The sequence below is a fragment of the Numenius arquata genome, chromosome 12 (assembly GCF_964106895.1).
Source record: "Numenius arquata chromosome 12, bNumArq3.hap1.1, whole genome shotgun sequence".
NCBI lineage: Eukaryota > Metazoa > Chordata > Aves > Charadriiformes > Scolopacidae > Numenius > Numenius arquata.
Window position 1 is genome coordinate 34,631,528 of NC_133587.1, and position 12,311 is coordinate 34,643,838.

The window sequence follows — 12,311 nt, forward strand, 5'->3', positions numbered from 1 at the left end:
CACACCTAAACTCTTCACATTATTGACAATTATTTTTTCAAACATAGAAGATGTTGAAATACAGTTGAATAGATGGCTACCTTCAATGCTTAGCAAATTTATACAGAATAAATCAATTTTCTAATGCTGTATCCAGAAGGAGAGGTTAAGAGATACCTGAAGACCAATACACATAAATCTTATCTTAGAATGGCATTGTATTGAAATACATATTGTAATTGTCATTAATCCCAAGAAAAATGCAACATTCTATGTTCCAAAACCAAATCGTTTTACCTCTTGTCTTGTGCCTCTTTCCTCTTTTTCAATGAGTTTTCCTTTATCACTTACAGTCCTATTGAAAAAAAGAACATTACTTTTATTGGCTTATATACTTCTTTATTCGGAAGAAAACACTAGTTTTGTTTTGGTTCTCTTTTCTGGTTTTTTTTGTTTGTTTTAGAAAAAAATAGGTCTTTTTTCCTGAAAAGGAAAAAACAGTTGAAAATTTCCAACAAACTGAAATAATTCTACAAATACTTTTATGGATCTCGATATATGATACGAAATGATAATGAAACAGCCAAATGATTAATCAGCTAAAACCTGCAAAAACCTTGTCCAAATTTAATGCCTATAATTGCATCAGAAGAAAAAGTAAGGAGGAAAAAACCTATTAGTTGTATTAATGTCCACAGCAAACTGGAGATCAAGATCAGGTTGGTGCAATGTGCTCTAAGGCTGTAAGTCATACACTGACTTGTTCTTTCATTCAGGGATTTTATTTATGAGGACAATACAATCAGGGTCAGAGAGCAGGAGAAAATCAACAACCAGCTCTGCTCCTTAACAACCTATTTGATTATTTTGTAAGTGAAGTATCAGACTTGGAGAAGAGAATGTTCTGACTTCTTAAGTAAGAGGTATTCCCATATACTGCTGTTGGGATTGACAAACATAAGAAAAGGCAATGATATAAATAAAATATAAATAAAAATTTGGCTTGATCCTCTCATAACAAATCAGAATGATTCAACGTCGACAGTGTTTGAGGCTGAACCAGGGTTTTGGGACATCCCAATAAACCATATTGGCTTCCTTGCCATTCAGAAATGGCTAACTCCATCTTCCCAGCTATGCAGGAGCAATGACTTCCCCACAACACCCCATCAGCAACAGCTTCAATATATAACCTATATATTTGGCACTGCTTGACAGAGCTGAGTGCTGCTGCTGCTAGGAAGCATTCTGAAATATTTCTTTTTTTTGTTTGTTTTGTACAGGAATACACTCCAAAACGACAAATTCACTGTGACTGAAGTGATCTGTCCCATACTTAAGAAAGAGTAGTAATAAGTAGCCAACAGTGGTAGTGACTTCACTATCTCTGTCAGCGTCCCCAGAAGCCACCATGTCAGTCTTCTATTTATCTAGGAAGCTAAACTAGGGTTTAAGAATGCGAATTGTGACTGACAACATATCCAGAGAGTTACACTTCAGAAAGTTGTATAGAAATTTCACATGGCTGAAGCATTAAAGAATAGAAAGAGAACTAGACTATATAGAGAACTTCCATAAGATTTTGTATTTGCTAGTATTAAAATTTAGAAATATCATCCTGAAATTTTACTGATCCTATTGAGGATGACGTGGACCTTTCCACTTTATACAACAGTAAACTTGCTATATATATCTAAAGTTTTAGATACCATTCAGAGTAGGAACTAAGTAGAGATATTCAAATCAAAATAAGTGCTATAAGAGAGTCCTGTGTAGTTCATCGTGAACCTTCCATGTGTCCACGTGGCTGCATAGTGAATTTCCAGGTGGTAAAATACAGCATTTCTGTCTCTCAAATTAAGCGCCCAAATTAATATACATGTAGTTTTCAAGGACTGTAGAATATAACTTGGTATCCCGGAGTACGAAAAAAAAAAAACGCCAAACAAAAAAGGAATGCAAATACATACATTTTTATATGAATCCTCTTAGAGGCAAAACACAGATTTTTGGTTTTTTTAATTGCTATAGTATTGTACAAAGGGCCTATGAAAAAAATTATATTCATCCTAGATAACTGAGATCAATTCATGCTTATTGTTTTGGTGGTGACTGAATTTTAGTAGATACCATACAGTACATCCTTATTTTAAATCTCTGAATTTACCTTGCATGTTGATGGCTCTTATCTTCTTGAATCCTCTCCTCTTTTTTGTATTCGCTGTTCTGTAAAAGAAGTCACAATATTCATGTGTCAGAAATGCTGGGATAGCAATATACGAACACGTATTAGTAATATTAAACAGTAAGAAAGGTTTCTAATGAATTATTTCAGTGACACATACTATTTTTTTTATGAGTCACTGTCTGTAAGAAGTTCTGTTATGAACATCAGAATAATCTCCTCCTTACAGATATGGTAAGCAAAGAAAATAAACACCCATCAAAGATATGCTATACACACAATACAAGCTTCTCCTGATAATATTAAATACTCAGGAGCGAAGTTTGGCTACATCCCCTTCTGAAATGCATTTCAGAAAGGAAACAAGAAGGGATCTTGAGTCTATTTGTTTGCTTAACAAAACCTTATAATGCTTTACCAGAGTAAATTCTGGCTTTTTGATAGGATACCTTCACATTACTGTATTAGTAACAATGGTTAAAAGTGCTCTGGGCTCAGTGTATGCTGCTTAAAATGTGAGCCCCAAGCACTTCCCTAAGTAACCCCTAGGAATGGCTGGAAAACTGACAGGGACTAAGGGCTGACCTCAGTAGGCTGTGGCCCACCTGTTTCAAAGAATGACATTTTAACAGTATGGACTGCAACAATTCACACCAGTTGAACCAAGGGACAAAGAACAGTCTCAGGTACTTTAATCCCAAGTAGAGGGATTTGACTCCTAAATTCTGTATTATGAAGGTTTGCCTAAGTTTGGAAATGTATTCAATGGGCATTCTCATAACTGAGACAGAAGCATCAGCATCAGCATGTATATTCTGTAACAGCTACTTGAGTAAATTTCCAAGGAAGTCAAACCTTGAGCAAGCTCCTTCTAGGCTTTTGAATTCTGCTGCAGAAAGTCAGGTACAGGAATCACTTGTGGTGGGCCCCTACACTGAAGATACCTAGCATTTTCACTAGAAAATATATTTCTGAACTTTTCTTTGAGAAACTTGTAGATCTTCACACTTCAGGCAGCAGCAAAAACTACCCTAGACCATCTGAATGGTCCTATGTTCCATAACACTTATCTGATTTTAAGAGTGACAAATTACTATGTATTTCTTGACTCCTTCTTGTAGAATTAGTACTTGTATTATAAAAAACAGTAAAAATATCAAAGTTTTGACATGTTCTGTATTAGAAACACAAAAGATATTCTATGGCTTCAGAAGTAGAGGCAAAACCCCATAAATATAAGGGATCTATACTCACGTGCCTACTTGTGAGTTAGATAACCATGCTCCCTTTACAGGCAACATCAAAACCAGCTTTAATTAAAATAATATTTTTTTTTTCTATAAAGCCAACCAATACATTTTAACGGATCTCTAGCCTAATCTCACGTTCACTTCAAAGTGTTAGTAAAAATTTCAAAAGTCATAGCAATAAAGAATTTTATGAATAAAAGATGTTTCTAAAATATAAATAAGATTCTAGTTTAAATTTTATGGAAGGGTAGCTCTGGGTTAGGCTACTTAAATGCAGATGTAGTATTTTAATCTACCACTTTAGCCTCAGATTTCAGAAAATGTTGATTTACAATCCTAGTATTTTTATTATTCACCTTATCAATGATGACACATCAACAATTAAAGTTAACTATAAGGTAATGCTTTAAAGTCTTAACAAAACTAACCCTTAAATCATGCTTCTTTCTTTCTTTTTCTCTATTTTTTCCTCTCTCAGTAGCTTCTGCTGGTTGCTCTTCTCTGTCTCCATGGGAAGATCTCTCTTTAGATCTCTTTGATTTATGTTTTTCTTCCTCTTCATAACGTTTATGACTTCTCTCTTTTGAGAGCCTCTCTTTTCCTGGCCCAACAGAATATTCTTTTTTTTCTCTGTGTCTTCTCTCTCTCTCTTTATGCAGCTCTTGATCTGTTTGTAACTTGTGTACACGTTCACCTTCTTCAACTCTGTAGGTTAAAAATTTGTCAATGCTCTTTCTAGTATCATTATCCTGGAAAGGGAAAAATAACATTAAAGAGTTAGAAAGCTCTCCAAGACTGTTTTATCTTCACCACAAATCTACCCAATTTTGACTATTACAATGGCAGACTTGTAAGTACCTAATCTCTTTCTGTCATATGGATCTTCCAGCCATTTTAAAAAAAAAAATTTCTTATGATGTAAAGTTCCAAATTATCATGTCACTTGAGATTCTGATACTTCTGCCGGCACATTGCATACTTTGCTACAGAAAATTCTTTGGATTATGTATTCTTCACACAAAAAATTAATCCTTTGTTTACTAGGTGGTCTAACATAGAATAGGATGTATATTTACCAAAATTTTTGTAATAAAGGTGGAAACAGATGATGGAAAATTTTGATGTAGCTGTACAAAAATAAAGCAATGCTTGCTATGCAAATTTTATTTTACTTTAAAAAAAGAATGAAGGATGTCCTTAAAATAGAATGGCTAGGATATACTTTGTTGTTGTGTGTTTTATACAATTGTGAGGACCTTACTATCTATGCATCTCTTGGATTTTTTGGGAACTGGATGCTGATCCTGTTTCTTCATTATTCTACGATTCTATCTTATTCCATTATGAAACACTTCATTCCTTTCCCTTCCTTTACCTTCTTTTCCGTATGTCTTCTTTCCTGCTCTTTGCTTCTTGTTTTCTCCTCCTCTAGAAAATATATGTATAAATTAATGAAAAAATTTCATTAAACTCTCTACATAATTAACTCTAGCATATAGAAAACAGTATTTCAGTGATATGGGTTTTCTAAAATATGAGAGCTTTCTAAAAATAAATTAATATTCTGTTGAAATTTTCTCTCCAAAGCTGGTTACTCCTTTTTCTTTCCTAATGAATCCCTCTGTTCTCAATTGTCTTGTGTAATGGTAAGAGTAATGACACATGCTACTAACCTGCAAACACTCTGCAACTTGGGGATTCAAATGGATCACTCAATAGAGAATGTCTAGGCAGGAAGGTACTTACTCTCTTGGGGTCAAGTGACCAAAAAAACCAGTGACATTCACCCTTTCCTCAGAGGAATGGAAACGAGCACCAACATTTTTGCAAGCACCAAAATAAAACCAGGTTACAACAAGATTCCCTAAAGATACACATTTCAGTAGGTACTCACACCTGCCTGTCTTTGTCCTCTCTGTACAGATGAGGCATGGTTTCAGAGTATTTCTATCTAAATATCAAATATTTCAAAGTACAAGAGCAACCCAAAGCAACTTACCCAAATGATGCCTGCCTTCTCTTCTTCTGTGATGTTCTTTATCTCTTCCTTCAAATGATTTCAGATTATTTTGTGTATCTATTTGCTTTATCTCATGTCTTTTATGCTTTTTATCCTGTTCCCTATTGCTCTCCTTGTCTTTATCTTTTGGTACATGGTAACTTTCCTTCTCCATACTTGACTCTCGAAGCTTATTTTTGTATTTCTCTCGGTCTCCTTCTCTCTGGTGCTCTTTTCCCGTTTCTCTCTCTCTCATTTTATCCCTGTCTCTTTCACCAGATCTAAATCTCTCTCTCTCTCTTGTTCTTTCCTTGCTCTTCCCTCTGTCTTTGCGTTCATGTTTATGAGTGTCTGTGTCATAAACAGACTTCTCTTTCTGCAGTTTCTTTTCTCTGTGCTTTTGGTCTTCACTTTGACTATCTGGCTGTGATGCCTGAAATTAAAAAAAAAATATTAAAATTACATTATTATAATTCAGCAATCTATTTAGATATAGTATACTCACGCGAAAAAAAATAGTGGATTCCTAACTATGAATTTAAATGTATTAACTGTATTAAAATGCTGATATATTTCTAGGTTTACTTTGTAGAATTGCTAGCATAATGTCTGCATTTATTGTAAAAAGAATAAATAAAATAAATAATAAGCTGCATTTTCAATGTATTTGAAAATAATTTGGTAAAAAGAAAATTTACTGTGGAACTGTGCATTCTGTTTAGAGCTGGTTGAAAAATTAACTAAGCATCTTAAAGCTGTTAGCTCATGTAGATAGAAACTGTGCCATCTTGTAAAATATGTCACAGACAAAAAATAATGATAGATAACTGGGCATACTGCAGCTGCCTTTAGAATAGAAGATTAGCTTTTACTGGAACAGAAAACAGCACATAAAGACTGTGAAAGGAAGTTTTTGGCCTACATCCCTTGACGATGCAACTATTCTTGTATTTTTCTAAAGTCATAAGAGATTATATTTGAACCTTCCTGAAGCAAGTAGCACAACTCCCACTGATTTGACTATACTCACGATTTCAGCTATTTAGTCAATGCAGAACAAACAGAACTTGCTTTGATTATAGTCAATGAGTAAAGTGAATTAAACTTTATCCATCTGTTTCACAGAAATGAAAGTCCAACCACACCACTTCTGTTGGAACTAAAGCATTTTAATTCAAATTTGTTAGCTTTAGCCCACATGGAAGTAGTGGAAATGTTACTGAATGTCTGAAAAATACAAAGTACTTATACTGTAGCACTGGCACTGAGGTAATGGGGAGCCAGGTAATAGAAAGCTAGGTAATGGCGTAATAGATGAATAGTACGATGCTTTAGTGTATCAAAGGACTAATGAAGATCTGCACAAGATACAGAAGATACATATGGTAAAACAACTTTTTAAAAATATAGTGCAAAACTAATATGAACATCAGTGGTGTTACTGACTGCAGCCTGAAGGCCTATTTGACCAGTGAATAAAGTAATTAACCAGTTAAAAAGTGCATGACAAACATGATAGATGATAACAAATGCAATACATAACATACATGTAGAAAACAATAAGTATATATTAAGCAGAGCTGTAACTTGGATTTGGGTGGGAAGCAAATCAGACCCCATTATGTGCTGTGTGATTACCACAACCATGGTATGTGTTCCATTTACCTAATTAAGAAATCTGTAGAGTAATCTTATATGACTTGTGTAGCTAGAAATAGTTCAGTGGGCCAGCCTCTGGACACGCTTGGACTAGACAGAGTCCAGAACAGTCAGTTGTAGCAAGAAATTTAGCAGCTACGCATTAAAGATCCATATGGTCTGTATTCAATGATGTAGATTTAAAATGTCTGGTGTACCAAAAAGCCTTACAGAGCTATTATAGGTCCACAAGGCAGGTTGGCTAGTAGAATAAGCAGTCAAGCCTCTATGTTTAGACTGTTAATAAATTCCCTTGCTGTAAAATAACTTAACATCAAAAATAATAGAAATAAAACATAATTACCCTAAGATGTTTCCGAAGTTCTTCTGATTTCCAAGTATCTTCTCTGGTTCTTCTCTAGAATTGAAAAGACAGCAAAAGACTGAGCAATCAAGTCGCAGCGAGAAGTAAATCACTTAAAGAATAGTTTTCAAAGGAAAGGATCAAGGTATATATGGCAAGTACCACTGCTTTTTGTTATGTAAACATTGATTTGATGTAGCCTTAATATGTATACTTAGTTTGCCTGATCTGACTGGACCTGGAAGCAGCCTGAAGCTCACTACTGGGTTATCCAGCTCTGTATATGCATGGTAACCAGTTCTGAGGCCAGTGCCTATGGTGGATGACAGTGCGGCCCTTCATCGAGGCTGAAAATTGGCCTTCTAATGATAGCCATTCAGCTGTGTTACAGACCAAATGGGTACACACGGTCAGGCCACTTTTGGAAAGTAATCAATGTATCAATGTCATTGGGTTCAACCTCCTGCTCTATTAAATCTAACCTCAAAGTAAGACCTGGTCAAGGATTTATTCAGGTGAGGTTTAAATATCCCTGAAGCTGGAGTTTGTCTGGGCAACCTGGTTTTCAGGTTTGACCACTCTCATTTGAAAATGTTTTCTTATACTAAGTGATAATTTCCCTTGCTGATAGTTAGGGCCACTGCCTTCTGTCCTCTCACTGTACATCTCAGAGGATTTGGCTCCATCTTTCCCACAGATCCTCTATACATACTTGAAGACATTTCAAGGGATAAATAACATGGACAAGTAATGAATCTAAAAATACCATGACAAATGTAATGCTTTTTTTTTTTTTCCCCCCATCAGCAGGGATCTGACATACCCACAACACATTTTTGTTAGACTTTTAAAAAATAGAAGTTAAAAATAGTTAGATTACTGTGCATTTCAAGTGAACCAAGGAAGCTTCTGGTTTAGTCATTGCACACATCTCAAAAAAGGCTGGCACTATTTTTCAATCAACTTTCACTTATTATTTGAGAATGGTTCAGGCTACATGTGTAAGTTGACTGCCATATGAAATATTGGTATGTAGCACTGAAGAAAAACATAAAAGGATCATGAAAATAATCAGACTATAAATGGACACTGTTTCACTAGACTGCTCCCTACTTAGATTGTATTCTCCTACCCTCATTTGCAGAGTTACTGCCCTTAACTACTTGGCTAAACTAAATAAAAAAAAAAAAATCATATTGCTTGAGATCACTAATCTATTGAATATTTTTAACCAGTTCATTGAAGGATGAGGACTGTAATCAAAATGACATGACAAAGCTACAAGTATTCTCAAATTTAGACTTGGTAAAAGTTAGTAAATGTTAACAAAATAAATCGCTGATAAATATTTGAATGATGAGCTGCACTGGTGGAAGAAAATAAACATACAGTGCCCGTTTTTTGCTACTTTATTACATGGAAACAGCATTTTAGTAGTATATTTTAATTTTTTTAATTATTCTACATGAAAAAAAATCACTTTCTTTTCAAACTTAGATTTGACAGAAGATTGTAGTGGGCTGGTAAACATTAGATGAAGTTGATCACAAGTACGAAGAAAGCAGCCTTTGTAAACAACTGAAAGTGTACTTTAAGTTTTATTTTCTTCTGATCCTTAAAAAGGGCAAAAAATTACAAATATTTACTCCTGCAAAAGGTTGGATGAGAAATCAATCATTTTCTTGAGTGAATTTTTAACAAAGCCTATGAAACTCAACAGAACTTGCGTGAGGGTAAGCTGGAAGGAAGAAATGATATGGATGTGAAGAGAACAGAATGCTTCACTGTAGTCTCAAACAGTGACCTATTTAAAATCCCTAATATATATGATTACGTTTTTGTTTTAGAAAATATTTAGGTACATATCAGCAAACAAAGAAAGAATGCTAATAATGCAAATAGTCTAAAACCAGCATAACCAATAGACAATAACAGATAAGGTATCAGTTAAGGGTCTGCAGTTTTCATGGTCCCCCCCCCCCACTAGAATCTGTTACTTTTATATACAGTGATTTTCCACTTAATTCTCTGCTTTTGCAGGAAACTAACAAACAAAACAAATAGAAAAAGAGAGATCTTTCATAAAGCTTAAAGAAACTTAATATCTTTGAGACCACTGTCACTCTGTAAGTAGAGGAATCACTGTACACACACAAAAAAAATTTTAAAACTAACTTGAAGTGGATGTATTGAAGTTTCTCACCTGTCTGCTAATTTAGAGGTCCTTATAGTAACTTAAATCAAGATTAAGACCAGTTATTTAAACCACACTGGGGTTTAACTTGATTCATCCACCTGAAAGCACGAGGAGCTCATCAGCTGACATAAAATGCAACAGATTTACTGAACTCAAAAAGCGTTATGAAAATTTTTAACATCTAAGAATCTGTCCTTTAAATTAAACAATGAGTATGTTGTCTTATGAAGCTAGCAGAACAAGAGACCTTGCTACTTTAGATAAAATCTTCAAGAGAGATCAAGAAGGATTTCTTCACTCACAACCTAGAAAGACTGGAAGTTTTCAGAAAAATATTAAGTTTCTAACTAAGCAAAGATCTCATTTAAACAGAAAATTGCGTGCAGTCTTTCAGCCAGAGAAATACACTTTACTTTTTACATATAAATATTTATATTTCATATTTCCAATGAGTTGCCTATTTGAGAGCCCTCAAGTAAGTAAAAAGCACAAGTGATAAACTTGATTTGATAGAACAGAAACAGCAAAAAGGAGGCTCTCATGCAGCGTGGCTGTTAGTATAACTGCCTCTCGGTCTCTGGCAGTCTTATACCAACACACCTGAAAAATTTTTGATCCAAGTTTAACTTTCCATCGCAATTCACTAACTCACCTCTTTTTAGTAAGGACGTTATTGGTGTACCACAGTTACTGAAATGATATCTGAACGGAAAGTTTTAGAGCAGTCCCAACATACTACTTCACATACCCTGCCCTGCCACTCTATTTCCTACTACGTTTTCTATTCAGCATGACCACAAGTTAATTAGCTGTAAAACACAGATGCACAACAGTAATAAAAGTGATTTGGTACTTCTTTTTCAAGTGTATGGATAGCACAACAACTGATGCCAGCACGTCCATGTGGTTTTGTTTCCTTTATTTTGGAGCTCTACAAACTTTTCATAATTGAACACCATCATGCAAAAGATACATGGGTTCTTAAAGAACTAAAACTCAATAATTAGCAGTTATAGCAGTATCAATTATTAAATATACTTTGTCTACAATCTGAAACATTAAGAGCTTTGGATATTTTCATGAACCACCTTTTCCCTTCTGCAGAAAGGTCGGTGGCTGATACAGCCTCATCCTTCTGCTAGAGGAATAAGGACTTCCTTAGTACCGCTACTTGGGTGATGCGTGCTGACAAAGCAAGGAAACTTGAACTGTCCCAGGGGTGCCGTGGGGGTTCTCAGGACCAGCAGAAGAAACACTAGAGCTGTTCCCTGCCCTTGCCCCCTCAAATTCCCCGGCTTATTCCAAGCCCGGGGACACAAGCGGCCGCAGCGAGACGCGGCCGGGTGAGGCGATGGCTTTGGCAGGCGCCAAGGCACAGAGGGCCGGAAGCAGGGGGAGGCCGAGCAGAAGAACAGGCCGGGCGGCGGCCGTGCCCCACCGGCCCCTCAGGGCCGCCCTCCTGGTGTGGGGGAAAGAGGAGGGGAGAGGCGAGGCAGGGCGGCCCCTCGCGCGGTGCCGGCAGGCTCGCCCGGCTCCCCGACCGCTCCCCAGCGGCCCCTCACCTTGTCACCCTCCATGGCGGGGTGGAGGGGGTGGGCGCCGCGTCCCGCCGCCTCCGAGCGGGCAGGAAACGGCGGCAGCTGCGTCCGGGCCTGCCTAGCAACAGGCGGCAAGGGGGAAGCAGCCGATCGGCCGAGCGATGGATGAACGCCGGGGCCCGCCGCCAGGACGGGCGGATGCTGCTGCCGCAGCGGATTGTGTGAAAGGGAGAGGCCGCCTAGCGGTGAGAGGATGGGGGGGAAGCGGCTTTTCATGGCGTAGGTAGCTGTAGGCTGGCGGCTGGCCACCTCCAGCCCTTTTCTAGGGAGAAGCAGCGGTCTGGGGTGCCTGCGGGAAGGTTTTCGTCCTGGGGCCGATGCCCAGCTGGGTTCCCTCAGGTGGTGGGGGCGGCCCGGGAAGGGCTCGGCCTCTCTCAGCTCCATCCCGTGAGGCGGGACGGGATGCTCACCGGGGCGGCTGCCAGAGCACTGTCGCTCTTCTATTCACTACGGGGCTTTTGAAGTCTAAGGGTACCATGAAACCACTCCTAATCGAAGCTGATTCGCTTTTAGTAAAAGTCATGCATGATTACTGTGGAAAAATAAATGTTACGGGTAAGGGTGATACGCTTAATTTAATCTGCTGTTTACCCAGATGCTAGGTAGAGGCCGGTATGAAGAACACCTGTAGAAATAAAAATGCTAATATTCCCACAGTAACAAATACCAGAGCTGTTTTCCTTAGTGAAGAGCAAGCAGCCGCTTACCCAACATACGTGAAACAACCCACATAAACGATGATGGCCTGCAGGAAAGGCGTGCGCTATTTTCACAGCAAATATTTACAACCTATTAACATGCTGTGTGATTTAAAAGACCGGGTGAAAATTCCTCTGGGCACTTTTAACTTTGTTGCCTATTTTTTTCTTTTTAGGAGTAAAAAACAAGAAAGTTAATACGTGACTTACTGCTAATACTCAATGTTTGTAGAAAACTGCCTACTGAGAAAAAAATACAAACAAAGGAAGAGGCATTTTTGCATTCAAGGAACATTCTTGTAGTTCAACAGTAAGTCACACTGATTTCAAAGAGAGAGAATTTAACCCTTTATACTTGGCCTTAAATAGTCAGTTGACAAATACATACAAGGCCTTGATACAG

At 37.3% G+C, this 12,311-nt stretch overlaps 1 protein-coding gene across 1 annotated transcript in view; it reads right to left on the reverse strand.

Moving 5' to 3' along the window:
* The window catches only part of DYNC2I1 (dynein 2 intermediate chain 1), a 35,476-nt gene extending 24,192 nt beyond the window's left edge, over positions 1-11,284 (reverse strand). Inside the window, 7 exon segments of the mRNA XM_074157634.1 lie at positions 277-334; positions 2,147-2,205; positions 3,843-4,163; positions 4,790-4,842; positions 5,414-5,846; positions 7,416-7,469; positions 11,175-11,284. Of these exon segments, the coding sequence (XP_074013735.1) occupies positions 277-334; positions 2,147-2,205; positions 3,843-4,163; positions 4,790-4,842; positions 5,414-5,846; positions 7,416-7,469; positions 11,175-11,189 (993 nt within the window). The 5' untranslated portion in view covers positions 11,190-11,284.
* Positions 11,285-12,311: the final 1,027 nt, after the last annotated feature.